This window comes from Crocuta crocuta, unplaced genomic scaffold, assembly GCF_008692635.1.
Source record: "Crocuta crocuta isolate KB4526 unplaced genomic scaffold, BGI_CrCroc_1.0 scaffold184, whole genome shotgun sequence".
NCBI lineage: Eukaryota > Metazoa > Chordata > Mammalia > Carnivora > Hyaenidae > Crocuta > Crocuta crocuta.
In genome coordinates this window covers 4,790,911-4,818,254 of record NW_027530006.1, presented here as the reverse complement: position 1 = coordinate 4,818,254, position 27,344 = coordinate 4,790,911, and the positions used below count along the sequence as shown (strand labels likewise).

General features: G+C 40.2%; 1 protein-coding gene across 1 annotated transcript in view; it reads right to left on the bottom strand.

Annotated features, from left to right (window-relative positions):
- The window catches only part of SUMF1 (sulfatase modifying factor 1), a 97,076-nt gene that overhangs the window by 10,030 nt on the left and 59,702 nt on the right, over positions 1-27,344 (bottom strand). Inside the window, exon 8 of the mRNA XM_077763747.1 lies at positions 1,634-1,693. Within this exon, the coding sequence (XP_077619873.1) occupies positions 1,634-1,693 (60 nt within the window). The remainder of the gene's footprint in view (positions 1-1,633; positions 1,694-27,344) is intronic.

Genomic DNA, 27,344 nt, shown 5'->3' with positions numbered 1-27,344 from the left:
TTCTCAATTTTTAAAAGTGCTATATGTCAGAAACACAATTGGTAGTAATCAAGGTTTTGAGATACTATTCTGCAAAGAGAAATTCACCTGTTTTTCATGGAAGTCCATTTCCCCAGTAAGAGGATTCAGATATACTTGTAGTAACAGCTTGAATGAGAGAAAAAACCTGGGACTGAAGATTGTTACATATGTGAACATTTAAAAGTACTAGACGGCCTAGGGCAATGCTTTTATTTCAAGTAAAAATTAGAATTGTAAAGATAAATTTGTATGCATCTTGTTATTAAATGTAGGTGTAAAGCATAAAGTAAACTCAATTATAAGCTTCACTAAAATAACTGGATTAAAATTTTTAAGAAATACCACACACACACACGCGCGCGCGCGCACACACACACGCACACACACACACAGTCTATAGAGATTCTCTCAAAAAAAATTTTTTTATGAGAGAAAGACAGAGTGTGAGTGGGGGAGGAGCAGAAATACAGGGAGACATAGAATCTGAAGCAGGCTCCAGGCTCTGGGCTATCAGCTCAAAGCCCAACACAGGGCTTGAACCCACAACCGCAAGATCATGACCAAGCCGGGGGTCGGATGCTCAACTGACTGGCCACCAAGGTACTCCCAGAGATTCTCCTTAGTCCAGTGTTTTCCAGACTTTGCAGAATGTTTTCATCCCCTTGACACTTTTAAAATCTGGATGTCCAGGCCACACTCCAGAGAAATCAAAATGAGTTGAGTGGGGGAACGGGCAACAGTCTTTTTTATAGATCCCAGATAATTATAATATGCAATAAAGTTTGAGAACTACAGTTTTAAGGTAAAGTTTGATAATATATCCATCATCAAATTAGTTGCTTAATGTGGAGCCCTTAAAGGTTGTTTTAAGTCTCTAACTGCCTGGACTGACTGAATTACCATGGAAAACTTCTTGTAATAACCATCTGCAAAATGCCATCTTTGCATAGGGATAGAAAGAAGCTAAAGTGTTGGAGATACTAAAAATACATGATTTAAAGAAAAAGGGAGAGGTGGTATTCAATTTTCAAACTCCTTAAAAAGGTTATTCATGAAACACCAACTCACACTTACTACCCAAGAACAACCAGTTCTGACACTGAAATCATAGCCCAAAGAGCAGAAACACTCTCTGAGATTGATGTTTATTTCACAAAGCACACCATTATACCTGGAACATTTGTGATGTCTCCATTCCAGTACACCACAATCCACCATTTCCAACTCTACCTTAATCTCCACAGAGAATCCAGGTACAATCTCAAATAAATTAAGGGTGTACTTCCAGGCATACACACTGGAAATAGTATACAGCCCACCCTGGTTCATGGGACAATAAAGGTCTCTCAAAGGGGTCAAGATCCAACAGATGGAATTTTGTTAACAAAAGATCATACACAACCAGTGCTACTTTTCCCCATGCCTGTGTCCAAATTTGAGATGACTTGTGTGTGTGTGTGTGTGTGTGTGTGTGTGTGTGTGTGTGGTGTGTGTAGTTTTGATAAGGGTAGGTATGTATTTGCAGAAGTGATGGGACATTTTAGGGCTAAAGACAGTGATTCTATTAATGGGCTGTTAGTACACCAAAACAGAGTTTAATGACTTGACTTACCTTATGGCACATGTAGGATCCACCTTTCTTCACCCGATCTTTCCCAGAAGGGGGGCCTTTCTGTGGATGAAGCGAACTTGTTAGCCTAGAGAACACAGATGCTCCTCAGAGACTGGCAGAGAGTTCATTTTAGTCCAACCAGCTCTTCATTGGCTGTCTTAACTTTAGACATGCTTTTCCACCCCTGGGCAGAAAACCCATGAACCCATGCACCCTGAACCCATGCACCTCCCCAATTGCCCACATCTCCAAATCTTACCCAGCCTCCAAGGTCCAGCTCAGGTTCCCACTTTGATAAAATCTTTATGACTACAGTAAGCAATCTCACCTCTAAACCCCTGTAATAGTATTTCTCACCTAGATGACTAACAAGCTGCTTGGCAGTATCTCTTATATCACCTTCTCATGCTGATACGCAAATTTATCCTGCAAAACAACTGGCTTATTCAACTAGACTGGCTAGCCTCTTTGAATTATGTTTTTATAATCCTACTGTGCAACACCTAATAAACCCTTTGCTGGCTGAAGGAATTTGCTTTTATTTATTTTTTTTTAATTTAGGGCAGATTTATTGAGGTATAATTTACATACAGTAAACCTTAACCTTGTTAATTCTTTTAAATGCACACATCTGAGGAGTTTTGACAAATGTATAGACATGTAACCACTACCACAATCAAGACAGAGAACACAGTTTATCTTTTCCAAAAAGATTTATATAGTGCTTACTATGAACCATACACGGATGCAAATATTAACCCATGTAATCTCCATAACAACTTTTTAAAAAGGTTTTTAAATGTATATTTATTTTTGGGAGAGAGAGAGAGGCAGAGAGAGAGAGAGAGAGACATAGAATCTGAAGCAGGCTCCAGGCTCTGAGCTTGATATGGGACTCAAACCCATGAATGGTGAGATCATGACCTGAGCTGAAGTGGATGCTTAACCAACTGAGCCATCCAGATGCCCCCATAACAATTTTTTTTAAAGATTTTATTTTTAGGTAATCTCTATACTCAACATGGGGCTCAAATTCACAACCTCGAGATCAAGAGCTACCAAGTGAGCCAGCCAGGTACCCCTCTCCATAACAAAATTTTTTTTTTAATGTTTATTTATTTTTGAGAGAGACAGAATGTGAGCAAGAGAGGGGCAAAGAGAGAGGGAGACACAGAATCGAAAGCAGGCTTCAGGCTCTGAGGTGTCAGCACAAGGCCTGACACGGGGCTTGAACTCATGAACCATGAGATTACGACCTGAGCCGAAGTTGGATGCTTAACCAACTGAGCCACCCAGGCGCTCCTCCACAACAACTTCTGATATAAGTTAAGCAAGTGGAAGAACAAGGATTCGCGTCCAGGCAGCTGGCTTGAGTCCATACACTCCCTGTTTACAGATCAGGAACAGAGGAAATTGGGCAATGCCTAAGATAACACATAGTGACTACCACTGTAATGAAAATCAAAGCCAGAAACAGCCAGCCAAGAGGTAAGACTATTTTTTCTAGGAAGGGCTTTGGATAAAAGTGCACTGGAAATGAATATCCTAAAAGTTTGGTTGCCAGGATAAGGGCCTCAGTATCAGATTAGCCATGCAAACAACATCTGAGAAGTACCAATGGCCTCCTATAAACCAGAACCACATATGGGAAGTTTGGGGACCACAAGGATTTTGTTGTTGTTTTTCCCTTATTATGCAAAACAAAAAAACAAACAAAAACCCTAATCATACAGCTGCCTACTTTTTGTCTACTGAACACAGAGAAGGTTAAACAATGCTGCCTGTCTTAGTTTTCCTTCTTCTTGACAACTACTTGTCTAGTGTCAAGGGCTCAGATATAAGTGGCAGAAGTTAAAAGAATCATGTTTTGTCCAAGCACAGTTAACATATTGACTTGCAAATTTGAGCTATGTGGTCAGACACCCATGTTTTCTAAGCATTTCTAGGCACTTAGAAACAGTCACAGACTAAGCCACTGTCTATTCTCCATTTTGCTGCAGGGCCACAGTATTTCCATGGCCTTAAATGCTGAATGTTATACTAATAAACTTATAGGGCATGATCTCAGCAACTGTCAGATCATGACCTAAGCCAAAATTCAGAGTCAGTTGCTTAACCCACTGAACCACCCAGGTGCCCCCAAAATTGCAAGTTTCTAAATGTCTGCCCCAATAATCCCATAAGGCCAAGGTGCAGCTAAAGTCCTCAGTAAAAGAGATAAAGAAGCAAAGGTCTGAGTGTTAGTGCAGGGAAATATACCTTCATTCAAAACACCTAGGAAAGCATAAAAGCCCTCAACAATGAAAAATCCACACAAGATACCACAGGACCCTCATCAGTACGACTGGCTTGTTGAAAGAGAAACAAGCCTGTAGGAAAAAAGGGGGCCAGCCTGTTCAAGACCTGCCAAGATGTGTTTCGTAAGACCATGAACAATGGCAGCTTGTGTAGTCAGGAGAGGTACTTCCCTTCCACTCTTTTCATACTCAACATGATGACAAGGAAAGCAACAGAAGGGACAGAGTTTGACAAATTTTCATCAGTCATCAAAAAGTCAAAAAGCACTACTATGAAATATGTCTGATAAAGTCCACAGTGCAGACTACTAAGCAGCTATTAAAAAGAATGAGGTAGGAGGCATTTGTGTAGGAGTATATTGCACTATCAGTTTTGCTTAGAAGTTAATATGGAATGAAGCATTTATTCTGATTTTCTTCTACACTGTGTCTCAGTGGGGAGTTGCTTACCTGGAGCGAGCGTCTGGCCCTGGGGCACAGGAGAATGCCACATGGGCCACTCCTCACTGGCACTGGATTCATCCACATTTTCATTCTCATTCAGTTCAATGCACTGTTTGATTTACCTTGAGGCTTGCCCTATGACCCATGGATTATTTAGCTTCTAAGTGTTTGGAGATTTTCCTACTTTATTTCTGTTATTGATTTCTAGTATGACTCCACTGTTGCTGGAGAGCATACTTGATACAATTACAACTTTTAAAAATGTACTGATGTTTATTTGATGGTGTGGGATATGGTCTCCATTGATATGTTCCATGACTACTTGAACAGATATTCTGCTGTTGTAGGGTAATTGTTCTAGAAATCTTGGTTAGAGCCTATCCACTGATTGCATCACAGAGTTATTTTATATCCTTGCTGATTTCCCATGTAATTATACTATCAGTTGTTGAGAAAGGGGGGTGAAAGTTTCCAACTACAATTGTGGATTGGTCAATTTCTCCTTTGAATGTTTTGTTAAATTAGTTTTTGCTTCATATGTCTCAGCTGTATTCATTGGTGCATACACATTTAGTATTACTATTTCCTGAGGTGCCTGGGTGTCTCAGTTAAGTGTCTGACTTTGGCTTAGGTCATGATCTCATGGTCCATAAATGTGAGCCCTGTGTTGGGCTCTGTGCTGACACCTCAGAGCCTGGAGCCTGCTTCAGATTCTGTGTGTGTCTCTCTCTCTGCCCCTCCTCTGCATGCTCTCTCTCTCTCTCAAAAATAAACATTAAAAAAATTCTTTAGTATTACTATTTCCTTTTGTTGCATTAACCATTTTATCATTACAGAATGTCCTTCTTTGACTCTGGCAATTTGCTCTGCTTTGAAGTTTACTTTATAGGAGTGCCTGGGTGGCTCAGGTTATGATTTCACAGTTCATGAATTTGAGCCCTGCATCAGGCTCTGTGCTGACAGGTCAGAGCCTGGAGCCTGCTTGGAATTCTTTGTCTTCCTCTCTCTCTGCCCCTCCCCTGCTCACACTATGTCTGTCTCTCTCAAAGATAAACATAAAAAAAGTTTTGAAGTCTACTTTATATGATATTAAAATAGCCATTCCTACTTTCTTTTGATTAATGTTTGTATCCCTTGACCCAACATTTTCTTTTCTTTTCTTTTTAAGGTTTCTTTATTTTTGAAAGACAGAGACCGAGTGCTAGTGGTAGAGGGGCAGAGAGAGGGCGAAACACAGAATCCAAAGCAGGCTCCAGTCTCTGAGCTGTCAGCACAGAGCCTGATGCAGGGCTCAAACTCACGAACCATGAGATCATGACCTGAGCCAAAGCTGGACACTTAACTGACTGAGCCAACCAGGTGCCCCCAACATTTTGTTTTCAATCCACTTATATCATTACATTTTAAATGAGTTTCTTGTAATCAGTATATAATTAGGTTACATCTTATAGACCCCACTGCCAATCTGCAATCTCTTAATTGATATATTTAGAGCATGTACTTTTATGAAATTATTGATATGATGGACTTAGATCTACCATTTTGTTGTTTTCTGTCAGTTCTCTATGATTTTGTTTCTGTTTGCTTTCTCCTGCCTTCCTACAGAGTACCTGAATATTTTTGTTAAGAAATCCATTTTTATTTACCTATAGAATTCTGAGTGGACATTTAATATATACATATATATATGTATGTGTATACATATACATGCATATGATCACAGTTTATATCTTATCATTTATATCTACATTACAGATAGATATGTGATATATAAACATACATATAAAACTGTCATGATTTAGAATCCACTGGTGTTATTTTACCAGTTCCAGTGAAATAGAGAAAAACATATCTCCTTTTATATCCCTGTCACCTCCCCTGTTTATAATGTAATTGTATGGGAGCACCTGGGTGGCTCAGTTGGTTAAGCATCCAATTGGCTCAAGTCATGATCTCAAGGTTAGTGATTCTGAGCCCCAGTTGGGCTCTGTGTGGACATCTCGGAGCCTAGAGCCTGCTTCAGAATCTGTGTCTCCCTCTCTCTCTGCCCCTCCTCCTCTCTCTCAAATAAACATTAAAAAACTATAATGTAATTGTATGAAATACTTCCTCTAAATACATTTAGAAACACATCAGACTATATGTTATAATTTCTGCTTAACCATCAAGCAAAATTTTTTAAAAACTTGAGAGAAAATGCTTTAAATATATCATGCCATTTCCTCTAGCCTTTATTAGGATCTCTGATGAGAAATCCACTGTCATTTGATTTGTTTTTGTTTTCTCTATAGGTAAGGTATTATTTTCTCTGCCTTCTTTCAAGATTTTTGTCTTTTATTTTCATTAGTTTAATTATGATGTCTTGGTATGGATTGCTTTGGGACAGTGCTGTTTAGGGTTCATTTAACTTCTTGAACCCATAGTTTTGTCTTTCCTCAAATCTGGGAGGTGTGCAGCCATTACTCCTTTGAGTACTCCCTCAGATCCACCGTCTTCCTCCTCTCCTCCAGGACTCCCATGACACAAATGTTAGATCTTTTGTTATATTCACATAGGTCCCTGAGGCTCTATCCATTCGTTCACTTATTTTCTATTTTTTCCTCTGTTGTTCACAATGGATAATTTCTTTTATTCTAGTCCCCAGTTCACTGATTTTCGGTGGTGTTGTTCTGTCACTCCCATTCTATTTTTGAGCCCATTCACAAAGCTCTTATTTTGCTAATTCTATTTTTCAGTCCTAAAGTTTTCATTTGGTTCTCATATCTTCTACTTCTATTCTGAAGCTTTCCACTTTTCTTTCATTTGTTTCAAGCATGTTGTTAATTGCTCACTGAAGAGTCTTTATCATGACTGCTTTAAAATCTTTGGTGGATAATTCTAAGCCCTCTTGTCATCTCAGTGTTAATATCTATTGTTTCTTTCATTTCATTTGGTTCTGGATATGATTAAATGATTATTCAATTGAAACCTGAATACCTTTGTATTATGTTACAAGCCTCTGAATCTTATTAACCATCCTGTTTTACCTGGCTTTCTATCACCCACACTGGTGGGGGAAGTGAGAGAGGGAGCCAACCATCTCATTATTGTCAGGCAGATGCAGAAATCCAGGTTCCCCGTGTGGCTTCCACTGACACCTCAGGAGAAACTCTCGTTATTTACTGCTACATGGAGGGGAGAGCTCGGGCTCCCCACACACTCCACTCATACCACAGTGAGGGTGGTGTCATTACTCCTCGGCAGTGATAAAAGGCCTCGTCCTTACTTTACCTTCTCTGATGCTACCCTGGCAGGGGTCTTACAGCACTTCAACAAAGACTTATGAGGGTGCAAGTCTAGGCTCCCCACCTGGACTTTGCAGGCTTGGACGAGAAGACAATTTTTTCTGTGGTGTTTGGATGAAGTAGAGTGGTTGTTACTGCCTATAGGTTTTCTGTATGGCTAGACTATCTCTTTCCTGTTTGCTCCTTTAACTAGATAGAGCAGGCTTTCCTTGAGACTTTGTTTATCTATATTTGTTGGCATTTTTGGTTTGGTGGCTTCCTCATGTCCAAGTCTGGGATATATGGGTCAAAAAGAAAATGCATGTAACTCACCACCATTTCGTTTCTAAGGTCAACAGTTACCCTTCCTTTTTTTCACCTTTCTTATTCATTCATTCATTCATTCACTTATTCATTCATTCATTCAAAGAGAGAGAGACATAAAGAGAGAGCATGACTGGGGTAGGTGTAGAGAGGGAGGGAGAGAGAATTCCAAGCAGGCTCCACATTGTCAGTGCAGAGCCCAATGCGGAACTCAAACTCACAAACCACAAGATCATGACCCAATGGGAGATCAAGAGTTGGATGTGCAACTGAGCCACTAAGTCACCCTTCTTTTCACCTTTCTTACATTTCTTTTATGTGTAGAAACCACCGTTTTAATTATATTTAGTGGTAGTAACAAGGAAATGTATGTCTACTCCACTTTCTCCAAGCCAGAAGAAAAATCTTCTTCATCTTTGTTTTTAAAGGATAGTTTTGTTGGGCACAGAATTCTTAGTTGGTGTTTTTTTCAGCTCTTGGGATAAATCACTATATCATCTACAAGGCTTCCATTGTTTCTGATGAGAAATCAGCCATTAGTCACATTATGTTGCCCTATATAAGGTGTTTTCCTCTTGCTACTTTCAAGATATTCTCTTTGTTTTTCAACAGTGTAACTATGATTTGTCTAGGTGTATTCTTCTTTGTGTTCATCCGAATTGAAGTTACTTCAACTTTTTGGATCTTTAGATAATTTTCATCAAATTTGGTATTTGAACAATTTCTTTTGAAATATTTTGTCCCTTTTTTTCCCTCATCTCCATCTGGGATACCTATTATATATGTGTTACATATTGTGTTGGAGTGCTTGATATTGTCATACAGTGCTCTGCTGATTTGTCTCCAATTTTTCTCCCCTCTCTATTCTTCGGCTTAGAAATTTTCTTTTGATTTACCTTCAAGTTCAATGATTCCTTCTTTTATTTCTAATCTGAGTTAATCTATTTCAGTTATTGTATTTTTCAATTTCATACATTTTATTTGGCCCTTTTTAAAATCATTTCCATTTGTCTCTGTTGAGTCACATCATATTTCCTACTATATCTTTGAATATATTTTCCTTTAGTTCTTTAAATACAGTAGCTGCTTTGAAGTCTTTGTTAAATCCAAAATGTGGGCCTACTGAGAGTCAGTTTCTGTTTAACTAATCTTTTTCCTTAGTATGGTCAAATTTTCTTAACTTGTACATTTATTACTTTTTAGGCAAAAAGTAAACATTTATTTAGATTATCTGATCATGTGCACATGTGTGTGCATGCATACACACACACACACACACACACACACACACACACACACACACTGGTTGCTCTATATCTGATTGAACCATGACTGGCAAGAGTTAACATTCGCTCTATATCTGATTGAACCATGACTGGCAAGAGTTAACATTCTCTCTACTCTTAATAATTAGTATTTCCATAACAAAATCCTTAAAAAATTAACAAACTCATATATGCTAATACAAGCATAGATTCCTTTTATAAAAGGGGTCATTAAAGAACTATTAAAGTTGCTTGAGGAGGAAAGAAGGGATTTGAGACACAGGATGAATGTGTGTACCTTTTGAAATTCACATTCGCAAACTACCTATTCATTTTTTTNAGGGAGTCACAGACTGAAACAGGCTCCAGGCTCTGAGCTGGCAGTCAGCACAGAGCCCGACGCAGGGCTCGAACCCACGAACCGCGAGATCATGACCTAAGCGAAAGTCGGACGCTTAACCGACTAAGCCACCCAGGCGCCCCTACCTATTCATTTTTTAATTAAAAAAACCCACATTTAGCGCAATAAAAACTAAAATGCTCTAGCATGTATTGGTTCTGTTTCACTGACAGCGACAGCACTGTTTATTAAAACCTAAAAGTACCTTTTATTTTGCATTTACTATCTCCTTATTATAATCAATTCTTACTACTAAATAGCACAATACATTTTTTTAAATTTTACAAATAGTTTATTTTCAAATTGGTTTCCATATAACACCCAGTGCTCATCCCCACAAGTGCCCTCCTCCATGCCCATCTCCCCCCTCCCCCCTACATCCATCCTCAGCACAATACATTTTTAAAGGAGGAAATAAGACTTAGCCTCTGAAAAATAGTTAACACATCACATCATACACTTTCCTTTTTACAACCATCATCCTTTTATGAACCAAATAAGTGAGGTACCATTCCACTGGTATCCAGATGTTAGCTGACTGTTAGCCTTTCAACTACTGTCAGAGTATGAGCAAGTTTGGAAATACTATTCAGTTTAAAACTAACAAGCCAATTTCTTGTAACACTAAAGGGAATCAGAGCTGAGCAGAACAGGTGGGAGCAGTAGGTTTACTCCTGAATGGCAAAATCTAGGTTGTTTGAAATCAGAAAATGCTTTTGAGATCAGCTAGTTCAGAAGCTCCCCATCTGAGCTCTTTGGAACTGAGAAAACAGAAATGGGATCTCTTGCACTTATTCGATATTTCAAGGAGACTTTTTAAAGATCTCATAAAATTATCAATGAAAAAGCTTCTCTGGATAACCAAAATAGGTATTTTTTTAGGCCCTATGTCTTTCTGGTCATACCAGCATGACCAATATTATTTTTCATCATCACCTCCTAGGACAATAAGTTTCTCACATCCCCAGCAATGATACTAGATTCTTTCTACCTTATAAGCCAGTCCCCAGTGTCCATTAAACTTCTATTTATCTTGCAAGATCCATTTCAAGTACCATCTTTTTTTCTTAAAGAATACTTTAAAAAATGTTTTTAATGTTTATTTAGTTTTGAAAGTGAGAGCAAGAGACAGCATGAGCAGGGGAGGGTCAGAGAGAGAGGGAGTCACAGACTCTGAAACTGGCTCCAGGCTCTGAGCTGGCAGTCAGCACAGAGCCCGACGCGGGGCTGGAACCCACGAACCGCGAGATCATGACCTAAGCGAAAGTTGGACGCTTAACCGACTAAGCCACCCAGGCACCCCAATCCCAAGCAGTCTTAACCAACTGGGCCACCCGGGCATACTATCTCTTAATGAAAATATTATCTCTTAACGAAAAGCATGAGCTCTGCAGCCAGACTACCTGCCTGAATCCAAGTCACGCTCTAATACTGACTATGAGACTAGTCTAGGTCTCATCAGGTAACCAACCATCTGCACCCGTTTCTTCCCAGCAAAATGGAGAAGATAATAGCCCCTACTTCATTGGACTGATGTGGGATTAAAAAAGATAATGCCTATAAAGCACTCAGCAAGTAATAAACAGTAAACGTGCAGTTGTTGTTACTACTAGTAGTAGTTCATGGCTAATCAGGTTTCCCAAAGGTGCCCATAAACTTAATACTCCAAGTGGTATGTACTGTCTAAAATTCCAAAACCAAAGAAACCACTTGACTCAGTTTTTCTAAGTCCAAACCCCCAAAGGGGGTCCACGTTCTAATAAAAGTGTTGGCATGTTAATAATCCTGTAGAAGGAAGACAGGCTATCCTACTTTATGATGAAATTCACATAGCTAGTCACTGCATGCAGATGTTATCACCACAGCATTAGACTTACCAGAACATTTTAAATGATAAAACTAGCACAAAAACTTTCTGGGAGCCACAGAAAAAGTGGAGTGAATTTCACCTCAAGCAGTTTTTAAAAGCTCTTAATGTGATTTGCCTCTGCGCTTCTTAGTCTCCCCTTGCATGGTCCAGATGATACTACAAACACCTGAGGAGAATGCTGAATTTATTATTTTCAATATGACAATGGCAGCTAGGCTTTACTTAATATCATTCTCGAGAAGACCCAGTAATCCTGTAAGTATCTTAAAGTGCTTCAATACAGTTTTCATCTGCAGTTTTCATCTGCAGATCAAGTACTGCTTCAAATCAACCAATGATAATAATGACAGAAGCGATGGAATAATAATTGGAAGAAGCGATGGACATTCAGGGAAGGACTGAATCAGGAAAGGTCATACATAGCTGGTCCTTGCTGAGTCTCCTCTGTTTCATCACACTCTCCTCATATGTTCACACTAGAATCCTCAGGAGTAATTCTGGATCCCTCCCCTTCCCTAATCGCCAATTCCAACCGGCCTGATTAGCTCTACCTCCAAAGCAGATCTCTAATTGTGGCAGCTATCATCTCCATGGTAACCACCCTCAATCCAAACCACCATTTCTCACCCGGACTACTACAATAGCCTGCTAATGGATCTTGCAGCTTCCTAAATGGTACCTAGTCAGAGCACAATAATATTGGTAGAATAGACAAAAGGCTATGCCATGGTAAAAAAGAAAAACTGGGCCAAAAAGAAGAAGTATGTACTGTATGATCCCATTCATCTAAAACTCTAAAAAATAGAAACTAATATATTGTGACAGAAAGCAGATCAGTAATCGCTTGGGTATGGATGGCAGAGGGGCAAGAAGAAAGGATTACCAAGGGACACGAGGAAACTTTTCAGTGATAGATATGTTCACTATCTAGACTGTGGTGGTTTCATGGATATGTGTGTGTATATGCTTTTTGATATGCTTTGTGTATAGACACACACCGACATATAAACTTATCAAATAGCAGACTATAGTTTCCTGCAACTTATGCCAATTATACTACAACAAAAAATGTTCCTTAAAAATAAAAACAAACAGGATGATATTTTTAATAAAACATAAAGTGTGGGATTTGCTTCAAATAAGCCAGGGAAAAGGGGGAGCAAGGACAATTGGGTGGAAATACAAAGGGAACAAAATAGACATGAGTTGATAATTTTTAAAACTAGGTATAAGGACATTGGGGTATAATATGCTATTTTCTTGACTTTTGCATATTTGAAATCTCCTATAATAAAAACAATTTTTAAGTTAAATCATAAACCAGGATAAACTAAAAGAAGAAAAATACTATGCTGGCTCCAGAGCCCCAGACTGCTAGGTGCCAAAGACTTACTTAGAAGTTGAAGTGCGGAGGAATGTGGAGTTGAAAAGAACAGACTTTATTCTCTACTATCATCCGAGAAACGTGCATGTTCCTTTGAGAACTAAGTCATCCTTTCCCTTCTTGGCTAAAAGCTGGGCTCTCTTGCACACTTGACTTCTAGTCAAGCCTTCAAGCTGTTAGATCACACAGGCTCCCACAGACATGCTTCCAACAGCCTGAAGTTTAGGATAAAAGAAAAACTATCTTGCTGTCCATTTGAAGTACTTCATGCATGCTGAAGCAGCACCCGGTTGGATAGCCACATGCTACAGCAACAGGCAACCCAGAAACACAGAAACAGAACCAGCATTTTTACCTTCTTTTCCTTCAAGCCTCTGCTCATGGATCTTTCAAGAGAAGTCTCAATCACATCAACCAATTTTTAAAGAAAGGGACTCTTGGCCAACATTTGCTCAGAGCGCGCGAACTTACCATCTCATTTGAGCCTCACTTTAACCTTGGGAAGCAGCCCGTATCTTCATCCTCATTTTAAGCATAAGAAATGCTGAAACTCAGACAGATGAAATAAATGGAGTGCCGATGGTCACACAGCTATCACGTGGTAGGGCCAGGAGTCAAGGTCTATACCTCCTCTGTGCCTGTCCAGCGTGACTATCTTGCAAGTTTAGCAGCAACTCTGATCAAGATGCATATATGAAAAGTCATATCCCAATTAACCCACTTTTTTTTAATCCAAAATCAAACATGTCTAAGGGTTTTTAAGAATAGACACATAAAACCATTATTTCAAATGAAGCTTTTTCAGTTGGGTATAATTTCCTTACCCCCTAGCACAAGGATGTATGACGAAGGGAAAGCAATTAACTTTAGACATGCCATGAGGAGAGGAAAAGGAAGGTGATACCCAGAGAAAGATCAAAGAAAGAAAACTAGGGATCTGAGTGGAAAGAACAACACAATAAACACAAAACCCAAATTAACAACCCCCATGGTATTTTCTCCATAAAACCAGCAAGCCCTGGGTGGTGATTACCCTGTTAGTGAAACGAAAGAAAACAGCTATTTCTTCTAAGCTTCTTGTTTCACCCAGTAAAATGGAAGAGAATTTTCTAAACTGTATTAAATTTGCTCACACTGTGGTGATTCTCCATTTTCCAACAAAAAAATGTCACTTTCATAGCTCAAGATCTACAGTAACAATTCTTGCTTCCGGGGTAATGCATGAAACTGGATATTTAAAACACTGATTCTAGTTGCTGCAGCTAATAATAGCAACTAGTACTTACTAAGCACATATTGCAAGCAGGTATTGTTTTTAATGCTTTTAATCTTCAAAATGATCTTCTGAGATAGATTCCATTACTGGTAGGGCAACCATATAATTTGTTGTCCAAACAAAAATACATTGGAGAATCAAAGGGGTAAGCCATTAACAATTGTGCCGGGCACAGCCACAATCCAGAAACATTTGGACACATAATCATTAGCCTCATTTTACAAACGGAGACTTAAAGAACAGAAAGGTTAAATAACCTGTCCAAGGTCGCATATCTACTAAGCCAGGGTTCAAGCCCGGGTCATCTGGCTCCAGGCTCATACTCAGCCATTCTGCGGTGTGCCCCTTGTGAGGTGATATACTACCTTATATTTTAAAATAAATCATTCCACTGTTCCAGTGTGAAGGACATAAACCTCTCTGTATTTCACAAGTTTGCTGCAAGAAAATGGCTAAAACCCAGGGAGAACTATGAGTCAAGAGTTCATATCTTTAAAAATAAAGACAGGGCACCTGGGTTAGGCATTTGACTCTTGATTTCAGCTCAGTTCATGATCTTCCAGTTGGTGAGATCAAGCCCTGTGTCAGGCTCTGCACTGCCAGATTCTCTCTCTTTCTCTGCCCTTCCCCTGCTCACATTCTTTCTCTCTCACACACACAATAAACAAAAACTTTAAAAATATATAAATAAACATGCATACATACATTTGTTCTTGGGTATGCAACTAAAACATGTCCCTTGTTAGATGTGCTTTTCTTAATTACCTCTCTCCGCATATAACACCTGCTTATTTCACTCAGGAATAAATCTACATTTAAAGCAGCAACACCTACCACTCAGACATGCATACTTTGATACCACAGATCCATTTAGTGGTTTCACTGGTTCAAACCAGACTGGGCTTTGGGGTCTTAACCTTATACCATAGAAGCAAAGTCTCACCTTCCCTTGAGTATTACTGGAATGGCTTTCAAAAACTTCCAAGGAGAAATCATATCCCAGAAATGAGTTTGGTAAGTAGGGAGTTCAACATTTTCCTTTCATTACTGAAAAAACTATAGGCAGCATAAAACTTCAATGAGCCACAACGTCAGGTAGGTTGAAAGTGTTTTTGTGAATACAAGACGGCTTGCAGGCGTGCTTTTTAAGGCAACACAATACTGACATCATCACAATATCATCCCTTTTCTCAAATCCCTCAGTGACACAACTGTCCTTTTACACTTACAGTCCTTCCTGCATCTTCTCTCAGACGACTGTACGTTTGCTTCAATGCTCCACTTGGTGTCTTTGTCAGGTCGCACCTCACCAGCCAGGTTGAAAGATCATGCCCTCCTTCCAGCCAGCACTACTCTCTCTCCTCTTACCCCATCTATCCCTTTCTTCCTAGCCATGGTAGAAGACAAAATAAACATTTGTTCTTTTCCCTGGCTCCTGGCAAACAGCTCCCAAAACCCTTAGAATTTCCTAAGTGTTGAAAGAGAAAAAATTTTCTTTTGTAAGATAATTTGATCTTTCATTAGGGACCTGGGCTGGGTGTTGCTACCTTCAGGATGATGCCTGATTGCCAAAAAGACCAAGCCATTAGAGGGGCTGGAACGTTTGGGCCCCTCTCTGACCTCCAGGGAGCTCCCAGGGGGGCTGGACATTGGGTTCAATCACCAATGACCAGTGATTTGATCAATCATGCTTACTTAATTATACATCTATAAAAACCTCTAAACAACAGGGTTCGGACAGCTGGATCAACAAATGGGTGTGCTGGGAAGGTGGCATGCCTGGAGGACATGGAAGCTTGTGTCACTCCTCTTCCTTACCTTTCCCTATGCATCTCTTCTTTTTTTTTTTATATATTTTTTTAAAATTTATTTCTAGGAGAGAGAGAGAGACAGCGTGAACAGGGGAGGGTCAGAGAGAGAGGGAGTCACAGACTGAAACAGGCTCCAGGCTCCGAGCTGGCAGTCAGCACAGAGCCCGACGCGGGGCTCGAACCCACGGACCGCGAGATCATGACCCGAGCGAAAGTCGGACGCTTAACCGACTAAGCCACCCAGGCGCCCCCCTATGCATCTCTTGTATTTGGCTATTCCTGACCTGCATCCTTTATAATTAACAAAAAATCCTAAGTAAAGTAGCTTCTTGAGTTCTGTGAGTTGTTCTAGTAAATTACCAAGCCTGAGGAGGAGATCATGAGAACCCCCACATTTGTAGTTTGCTGGGCAGAAGTGTGGCAAGCTTGGGGACCTTGTTTGCAAATGGCGTCTGAAATCTGAGATCTTGATCTGTAGTGTCTAACACTAACTCCAGAAAATAAAAAGGCCTGGGTTTAGGACGGATTACAAGCAGGAAGTATCAGCGAGAAAACTGCTGAGACCCCACAGGATGAGCCAGGGCAGGAAGCACCACCAGGGAGCCCCCACACAGGCCAGGAAGGTGGGAGATCTCACCCATGTATACTCCAGGCTCTGTCACTTTACTACTGGCCTGACTTTCCTCACTCGTGAAATGCACATGCTGTACCAGAAAGCTTACAAGGCCCTTTCTTCATGACCATTCGACACAAGGTAGTGGACACATCCCCAGATTCTTCCACCTTAAAGTTTCTCCATTCCAAATCACTTCACATCCTCCTGGGATCCTTTCTACTAATTCTTGCCAAGACGGGAGAGAAGTAGTAAGTAACACCATTTTCTTTCAGGTGCCTTATTCAAGGACCTTACCTTTTGTTTTCTTTAATCATAGTGAAATACACATGACCTAAAACTTACCATTTCAACCATTTTTAAGTACAAGCTAATCCTTCAACAAACGGTGTGAATTCTACAGGTCCATTCATAAGTGGACTTTTTCAATAAATACACTATAGTCTTACATATGTATTCTCTGATTTCAGTTCATCCTAAACAATGCATGGTATATGGTGGTATTATTCTAAAGAAAGGTAACTTGTGAGCCAACTAACCAAGCCACCAACATCACAGGGTATAGACTACCTTTGCTAAAAGGTTTGTTCCAGACTCGAATCACTTCCGTCTCTCAGAATAATGTTATAAACCTGTTCAGTCCTACTTACAAAGTCAGACATGGCTCTAAGCACTGCTTGAAGTGAGAAACATAAAGTTTTATCCTTCCTAAGTATTTCATTGATCACACTTTCTTACTCTCACAACTTTCTGTGTCCTTCAGTGAAAACTCATTAGCAAGTTACGAAGAGAGTATAAGCAATTAGCGTCTACCAAATGGTATTTAGAGATAAACATTATTTTCGAAGAGTGTTTGAAGGCTTCCATGTTTTCATTTTTGACATTTTGAAAGTGGACAAGTGCTAAGGGCCCAATTCTAAGAGCTCTGCTGCTCCATTAGAAGCAGTGTGTACTTCCTTTAGTGAATATAAACTAAAGACTGTCCACAGAAAGAAGTGTTATTTATAACTGCACGCTACCAGATGGCTTATCTCCTTACCACATCCCTAAAAAGTCTAGAATAAATGTCTTCCGTGGATTTGATTTCAGAGCGAGGTATCAGTTCATAGCTTTCTAACTTACTGTATTTAAACTGTCATTACACATGAAACAGAGTGGTCATAATTAGATTTATCAAGTGCTTACTACATAACAGCCACCACGTTAAAATTTTTCCTTGCATTATCTTACTGAAACCACACAGGGTGCTCCTATTTCCTCACCAATGAGGAAGCTGTGTAAGAGTCTAAGTGACTTGCCCCAGGCTATTCAGCTAGTAGTGGACTGAGCTAGGCAACCAGGTCCAATTCTAAAAATGCATGCTCTTAACCATCATGTGATACTTCTTCCATGCGTACAATTAAATATATATGGATATATATGCATTATATGTATAGATATAAAATTAGGTGAATTTGCTTGATTCTTTAACATCTGCAAGCTTCTTGAGGGCAAGGAATTTGTGTTTGTTGGATTCCTATAACCTAGCACACAAGTGTGGCATTGAGTGGGCTGCCAATTTCCCTGAATGAATAAAAGTATAGACTTAGATAGAAATCATAGGTGTAGATATGCATATGCCTATATTATAAATGTGTCTACATATATATGAAAAACAAAACCCCAGAATATCCTGGCAAAAAAGATGATTTAACTGTTCTATTTTTCTCTTCTCAATAACATGGTTTTATTTCCAGATCCTTAGGGAAAGAACAAATGAGTCACACTATGGCATAGAGAGTCATAGAAGGTAAAGCTACAGAAATAGGAAATGATACTATACTACTTTGCAATTAATTAACAAGTCAAACGTTAGGTACAAAAGCCAATTAGTCAGATTAATAATTTTTAAAAATAATTTAGTGGAAATAACAGATTAGGAAGGTAAGGACAGAAAACTGATTTAAAATCTCAAGATATAAAGAACAAGAGGCATAATTCACTGCCTCTTTGCTTTTGGAAGAAGCCACTGCATGACACAGCAAGTCACATCTCTTAAATTATCTTTCATATTTATAATACTTCCTGAAATTCCTGACTTAATGTATGCAGTTTGTGATAAAATACTACAAGGAAGTAAGTAGACTTTAGTGTTTTGTTTTTCAAATAACATCCGGAGTCCAGTAAACACTGTACAAGTCTCAACATCAGAAGACCTGGGACTTAATCCTGACTCTGAAAATCAAATTCAAAATCTGGGGCAAAGTCAACACCTCTCTTCATTCCATGAATTCTCATAAGAAATGAATCTAAGACATTCCTCTTTTTATGCAAGCAGAAGTATTTTGAGGATGCGAGAAAAAATGGGAGACACAGAGAGAGGGAAAGCACTTTGGGCTCTACAGGGGAAAAAAACCTCTATAAATGTAAAAAATAAACATTTTGACTTGACTCTTCTCGAAAGCACTAGGCAGCCCAGGGTAAAGTCAGGGTGATCACAGCAGGATGCAGGGTCTGAGGCTTATCTCTTCTTCTGGAACCTAAAACACACTTCACACTAATAATCTAGAAAGCTAATGCGGGGAAGGGTTTGGGGGACTGTCTTCAAGCTGACACAGGCTGTACTTTTTCTTCCCAGACATTTGGTAATGATTCTGATAGAGAAATGCCATGGGGAAATGGTTTATGAATATGGACTGTTGTATGTGAAAAACTATAAAGAAGAGAATTATTCTCTGTGTTGGAAAATATACATAAGTGAAGTTAACTTTTGTTGACTGCCAAGTGTGATAAGATAGGGGTCTTAACAGAAATCGTTAAGTGTAAGTTAGGGGCTAAGACATTGGGAAGAAACTGGGAGATTCATGGTAAAACCAAGAAGAAAACTGTCCAGGGGAGCCCACATATGCAGGAGATGGAAAGGGAAGCCCACAGTGTGGAAGACAGGATGCCAAGCCTGGTTGAGAGGGTCTGGTTTTGGAGGTAGCGTAAAAGCTTCTGGCTCTCAATTCATACTGCAAAGCACACCAAGACAGGAGACTCAAACCTTAGCAAGTGACCCACAGTGCAGGCCTCCTTCCACCTAGAATTTCATGAGTACCCCTCCTCTGGCCAGAAAAGTTGCTCAGACCTTGTCTTTCAGCTTTAGGCCCAAATAAATAAGGGAGCCTTTGCAGGCCCGACCATTCTCCTTTCTTCTTGGCCCTTTCCAGGTAAACAGAGCACATGGAAAGAATAAACCATCTTTGAGAGAAAGCAAGAAGCCTGGGCTTTGGTTCTGACTTCCTGAAGGTCAGTGAGACAAAAGCTTCCTCTTACCATTGAAGGAAGGAACCATCACTAGCAATTTTGAAATCCAAACTCCCTGTAGGCAAGGACTATGATTTTTTTTAATGTTTATTTTTGAGAGAAAACATGCATGCAAGTGGCGAAGGACAGAGAAAAAGGGAGGAAGAGGAAGAAAGCATGAAGTGGGCTACATGCTATCAGCAGAGCCCAACGTGGGGCTTGAACTCACAAACAATAAGATCATGACCTGAGCCGAAGTCTGACGCTTAACCGACTGAGCCACTCAGACGTCCCAATGACTGTGATGTTTATGCCTGCCCCTAGCACACAACACATGCTCATTAAATGTTTATTAAATAAATGAAAGGAAAAGAACGTAATTTGGCCCAACAAAAAACGTGAGAAAGTGCTGAAGGGGACACGATTTTCAAAAAGGGAATATTCCAATGGAGAGGTACTTGGAAAATTATAGCTGGCTCTAGAGTAATGAGTGCTGACTATGGGGCAGGCACAGTGTTGATTGCTCTCTCCAATCTCTTTTTAATCCTCAGAACAACCCAGTATCCTTATGTGTTGTTGTTAGTCCCATTTTATAGATGAGGAAATGGAACCAAAAGATGTCATCTTCTTCCCACGAGGCCATCATGCCAACAAGGGGCAGAACTAGGATGTGGACCTAGGTCTGAATCATTTTAAAACCAGTCCTCTTAACCAAGTTACTGCCAGCCACTTCACCCATCATGGCCTACTATCCAAGCCAGCATCAGACGCTGGGGAGGTTGCCCAAATTTGCTGTGCACCCCAGGAATTGCTTGCTATACCCCTAGCAAAATGTATAGATGAAGCAGCAAGCCAGACAAGGGCGATAAGACTCACCTAAGGCCCCATGACATTTTAAAGCTAAATTTCAGATGAAACCCAGGCTACTGACCTCTGTTTTCATCACGTAACAATTCTTCTGTTATTCAGTGCAGCAGGACAAACCTGACTGAGGGTGGCAAATCGTCACATTAGTAAACTCTTCGCTCTTTCATTTAACATTTCTGTTATAACCCCAATCCGTTACGCTGACCTTCTGTCCTCCCAACCGTAGAACACATGGCTTTCCCTTCCCAGGGTGCCATACACTGTGAAAAAGATAGCTTATAAAAGCCCTTTTACTGACCATAGCAAGCTAAGAATGACAACTTACAAGTCATTCTCCAAAGCCCCTAGTTGGTCAGCTAACAAATTCTTTAAACAGCACTCATGCTCCCATAAGGATGGGGAAAATATATTACAGCGAAACTAAAAAAAAACAAGCCCACACGGACACAGGCATGCACACATGCACACACACACTCATGCATACACCTCACTATTTTTACTTTTACTTTGAGCATGGAAAGGGCTTGACGCTTCAGGACTGAAGAGCGAAGACAGGAGAGCTGCGGCTCAGGGTACCAATGGCTGGGCACTTACTTCAAGAAAATGGAAGGAGTGGAAAAAGAAAGACAAAATTCCATCTCTGCTTACTGTGAATTCCTCAAAAAGCTGGGCCCTATCTTCCCTGTTTGGATGTCAAGGACCTAGCGTACGGACCTTGCCAACTTCTGCTGTCCTTTCAAAGGGCACCTCCTCACTTGTGGGGATGAGCACAGGGTGTTATACGGAAACCAACTCGACAATAAACTATTTGTAAAAACAAAAACAAAAACAAAAACAAAACAAAACAAAAAAACAAAGGGCACCTCCTCAGAGAAGTCCTTAAAGCTCCAATCAGCAGAGAACAGAGTTCATCAAGACTCCCATCTCTACCATATCATCAACAATTCTTACCACACTGGCTCTTGATTAATCTGATCACTACCCGACCTTCAGGCTTCTCAACATCCAGGCCTGTCTCATGCATCTTTGCGTCCCCAAGACAGCCCTGGAACTCAGTAAGTGCTCAGTAAATGCAGGCTGAGCCTCCATTCGTAGTGCATCAATGACAAAAAACAGCCTAATCTGTCAATTATAAAAAGCTGGAAGGGAAAGCAACTACCATAAATGACAGTGTCCTGTTAGTCACAATGATTTCTTTTCTTTTCTTTTCTTTTTTTACAAATAGTTTATTGTCAAGTTGGTTTCCATATAACATCCAGTGCTCATCCCCACAAGTGCCCTCCTCCATGCGCATCTCCCCCCCGCACACCCATCAGTCCTCAGTTTGTTCTCAGCATTCAAGAGTCACAATGATTTCTATAAGCTGTCTCTCAAAGTTGAAACTCATTAAAAAATTGAACTTGATGGAGAAGACATAGGCTCTGAATTGTTTCAAAATGCAGCTATAAACATAGAGAAAGTTCAAAGAAGTTGTCTTTCAAACTACTTTAAAAAATAGTTGCATAAAAAATAGCTGTATGGCAACAGTATCTGGGGAGACATAGACTAAAATCAATACATATGAGGGGAAAGGAAAGTTTTATTTGGTGACAAGCTTAGTAGGGGCCGGCAGGGAGATGCTGCCCTTCCTGTTGCTGCTGCACTCTGCATAAAAATAGCAAGAGGACTCTCAAGAATAGTGCTACAGTACTAACAATGATTAAAACTGAAGCTGCCGCATATCATATGCTTGCGATTTGCCAAATATCAGGCTAGGTGATACAAACATTCTCTCTGTCCCCCACAATTCCATAAAGTCAGAATCTTCTATCCCTACTTAGGAAAAAAGCAAACTAAGTTTCAGAGTAGTTAAGTGACTTTCCCAGGGTCATACAACTGGTAAGCCAGAAGCATAGCAACAAAATTCAAACTCAGTTCTATTGGATTCCACTGGCTCACCTCTTCACTGCTGAATAATTTGAGTGAGAGAGAATGATGGAAAAGGACAGAACCAGAGTCATTAGCATGGATCAGGGAACATACTGAACACTGAATACGGTTCTGGGTGCCCATTGAGAAACAGGGACTTTCTCCCCCAACTCATGTTACTCAGAGGAATGTAATGCAGGTTGCCTTGGAATGGAAACCAAGATATCCAAGGGGCACCTGATGGCTGGGGATGCTTATCTACAAAGAGAAAGACAGAGGGGCAGAGGCTGGGACTCTCTTCAGGTATTTGGCAAGCCTTTGTGTACAAGACAGAAAGAAGATGTGTTTTGTGGGTTCTCACCAAGTGCAGAATGAGGTGAAGCTACAGGACAGAATACTCTGGTTGGCCACAGGCACCTGCCAACAATGAGAACATCTGATAACACAGGCTGCCCCAGGTGTCAGAGAGGCTGCAGGATCAGAGCTGTCAAGGGTATCAAAGAAGGGATTCCTACAGAGGTAGAGGCTGAAGGTTTTCACTTCCCACTTTGAAGATCCACTGATCCTCCAAACCGAAAGACGATGCCACGATACACTGAGTGTCCTGCTCTGTTTGCTCAGGAAGAGTCAACAGTAACATGAGACTGTAAAGTTACTTTTATTGTAAAGTAGAAATAAAGTGTTTTTACGATCTTCCAAATAGCAACTAGAATTAGCGTTCACTCTTTTTGAGCAAAAAAAGTGAGTGTTTGGATAATGTGTTTGAAAATGTGTTTACAGGATCTAAATAACTCAGCCATATACATTCAAGCGTATTTCTATTTCTCAGCACTTTTGTTGTTGTTGTTGTTGTTGTTGTTGTATGAGCAAACTTTGCTCCAAAACCGCAAAGAAAAGCAACAGTCAATAAACATTAGCTTTTTATCCTTAGTGATTTCCATCTTCCACTTGGGAGAAAAAGACAAAATTATTTTCCTAAACATAGTCCCAAGACACTGTTTTCCTCTTGGCATGGGCTAAGTACAATGTAAACCATGTTAATTTATTATCAAGTTTATAAGTCAATTTCATTAACACTTAGTGCTTTTTTTCATTTTTAATACTAGATTTCTCCTCCTTCAAATCAATTTATTGATGCCCCTAAAACATTCTCATTAAAAATATGTGAATGAAGTCCTCAGAGCAGGTAAAAATCCTCAGTTAGTTCCTCCTCCTAGCACAGTCTAGGTACCAATGACGGCTTGCTGTTGGGCAGTCGCTCAGTGTGGCAGGCTCAACTAAGAACGATGATGTGACATTTACCATTTTTTGCCAGACTGAAACAAGGACAGTCGCCACGCATTGGCAGAAGAGGACTGAGAGACAGGCTGAGGAGGAGTCTAACATTTGAGCTGTACAAAATTCACTGATTCACGCAGTGGCAGATCAGAGGAGGGGTTACTGGGAAAAGAAGCAAACAAGTGTGGAGTTTAGAGGATGGATGAAAGTGACGTCCCAAGGGCCGTCATCCCAAGTCCCAAGTGCAAATATCCAATGGAAAAGAAGTTTTGGGGCAGGCACCTGCCAGCACACTGCACATGCGGATTTCAGGTCAGAGGGAAAGCATGTGCCACGTGTGATAAGCAGGGGCTTCGAGTGCCATTCAAAACAAGAAGGGAGCAAACTCTGCAGATGAGGAGGGCTTACAGCCTCCCTGGTCAATTCTATACCATGACAAAGCAGCCTTGCAAAATAGAATACATTTCCAAAAACGTCTGGAGCTATACAATCTAATTGGGCAATCAAATTACATGCCGAGAAAAACAAAACAAACTCAATCTCTGGCTAATAGAATTTGGCAAGCAGTCAGGATTCATTCAAAGGAGGAACAGTTTTTGGAAAACTTTATTCCCGCTGGACTTGAATGAACCACAAAGCGCTAGCAAGTTTCTCATTTTAAGGATGACAATGTGTTATGCCAACCAACGGTAAGGAGAGGAGGAGTACCAAGCATTCATTACTTATAAATATCACTTTTCTTCCCCTCTGCCTCCAAAAGCCAGCATTCCTCATCAACTGCCTGACTGAAGCATATAAAACCTTAAGTAGGCAGTCAAATCATAATTTAAATAAAAATAGTAACAATGCTTTTGAGGTAGAAAATACTTTCACATGCAGCACGGTCTAATTTAACTGCACAACAACTTTATGATAAAAGTATAATTCTTTCCAACTTGTAGATAAGGAAAGTTAAGATATTCCAAGTTTAGGGGCACCTGGGTGACTCAGTCGGTTGTGTCTGACTCTTGTTTTTGGCTCAGGTCATGATCTCATGGTTCGTGAGTGTGAGCCCAGCACTGGGCTCTGCACTGATAATGGAGAGCCAGCTTGGGATTCTTTCTCTCCCTCTCTCTCTGCCCCTCTCCCACTCACACTATCTCTCTCTAAAAATAAATAAATAAATAAACTTAAAAAAAGTCTAAGTTTAGAGAAATTCCTTTAATATATTAAGTGGCAGAGCTATAATCCAAATTATTTTGACTAACTGCAAGACTGGAGTTCTTTCCCTTAGGAAAAAAAGCTGCCCAAATGAAACTATATACCTCAAAGTTAGAGTGGAAAAGATATCATAGATCACACCACCCTCTCACACAATCGGTGAGCAAGTCAGCATGGTATGTGGGTAGTGTGAGTGAGTATGCAGGTGCCGGAAATTAGGGTGCTATATAAGCCCCACACATTCTGTTACTCAAAGTACAGCATACTGCCACAGATGAATACAGGCCTTGGGGTGAGGTAACTGAAAAGGAAAAAACAATGACCTTTATTTTTTTAATTTGGTTAAAAGAAACAGTAGCAGCAATGGTCATAGTCTGTATTGTATCTGTGTGGGAAGGGGTGATGCCATCTTAAGTGGCTCCATAAGACATGCACGCACACACATGCATATGCACACTCCACATAACCTCCTACCAGCTAAGACCAAACCAACCCTCATTTCTTATGGTCAAATACCTCAGCCTCTCCCAGAATTGTGTGTACAAAGCACACAAGATGTTTCCACCACCTGCTTCTGCCATAAATGATTGCCCAATAAAATAAGCACTAATGATTAACTTTTGCTCCCTGGAAGTCACTGAATGAGAAAAAGATATTCCCTGAATAGCCTTTGCATACGGAACACTGACTTTTGTAGAACTCCCCAAAGAAGCTTTAAAATGATTTGCCATTATGAGCTGGTCTTGGAGCTAACATGTACGCATGACACAGAAGAGGTCAGTTCCAGAGATGAAATGTTCACTAATCACATGGACATTTTGGTTCAAAAATCTCTTTGAAAATGTCTCTTTCCAACCAGCCTTTGCTTTTGGAACACCTGAAATATAAATAGTGGTCACACTTCCTCCATTCTAGGTCTCTGGAACTGCCTTTGTTACAGGACCAATCACTATGCACCACAGTCTTTGCTACACACTGGATACACAGGCCAATAGGGAAAGAAGGCAAATAAATTAAGACCTCAGTGAGAAATAGGAGTTTTAACCAAACCAGATGAAAACTACTAGAGTTGTGAGGAACCACAGGGCTCAAATTCCTGAAAAAAGGGAAGCTCAGAGATGAGCCTTTCCTACTCTTAGTTTCACCTAGAGGTCTGTTGATTCACAAAGGCAACAGCTATAAGGCTGAAGAGCTAAACAGAACTTTCAGTAGACTCGTGGCTTAAGGAAACAAAAAACTGGATTTCAGGACCCTTCGAAGAAGAGGAACCCCTGACTTCTGGCTGGCATCCTAAAAAAACTACATCCAAACAGTTTTTGTCCTTTTCCTCTGGTTAAAAGAAATACAGTAAATACAGTAAACTGTTAATATGTTAAAATAAATGGTAGGCGTCTAGTATACCATTTTCTGTACCTTTCTGAATTTTTGTTAAATTTTATAATGAAATGTTTGAAGAAGAAGTAAAAGGTATGGCTAGGAAGAGATCAGCAAGGATTAAATTATTTTAGCCTTGAGAAGTTGTGTTCAAGAGTCTGTACTTTATTCTTTAGACAACAAGAAGCCACTGAAGGGTTTTAAACAGAGGAGTGACTGCATTAAATCTGTTCTCTATAGAGGTCATGTAGCTGCCCTGCGCAGAGAGATGGAAGGCAGGGCTCCAGCTGGGAGGTACCCTGGATGCAGTACCCCGGATGGGAGATGCCAGTGGCACCGGAAATGAAGTTGTAAAGATTTGAATGATAGAGTCTGAGTGCTCGAGGGAGTTGAGGTTTAGTTCTCAAAACAGATGAATTTTAGCCCATTCAAATAAGGAAGCAAACCAGGCCACTGTGACCAAGAGAAATCTAAAATCAGAACAATTTATAAAGCAAGGACAACATCTAAGATAGAGCCTGGGACTGGTGAAAACAACAGAAATGTGAATTTTTCTGTAAAACCTTAGAAGAAACATAAGCCCTGAACGCTAATAAGCGCTCAGCTCAACAGCAGATGGTCAGATAGATACATTCACAACTTGCCAGAATCCTGAAGCCCTGTGCATCCTCTTCCAAACATGCAGATGCTTTTATCTGAGGGGGAGAAAATTCTATTTCTGATTCTGACAGCAAATGCCAAGTCACATCTTGCCAGTAGAGCATGGCGTCTCCCAACCACAAACCTACCGAGAATTTCACAACCTTATTCTCATTTTGGAGAGAAGAGTTGTCTTTGACCGCTACTTCTACCAGCCCTGCCAGAAGCCCA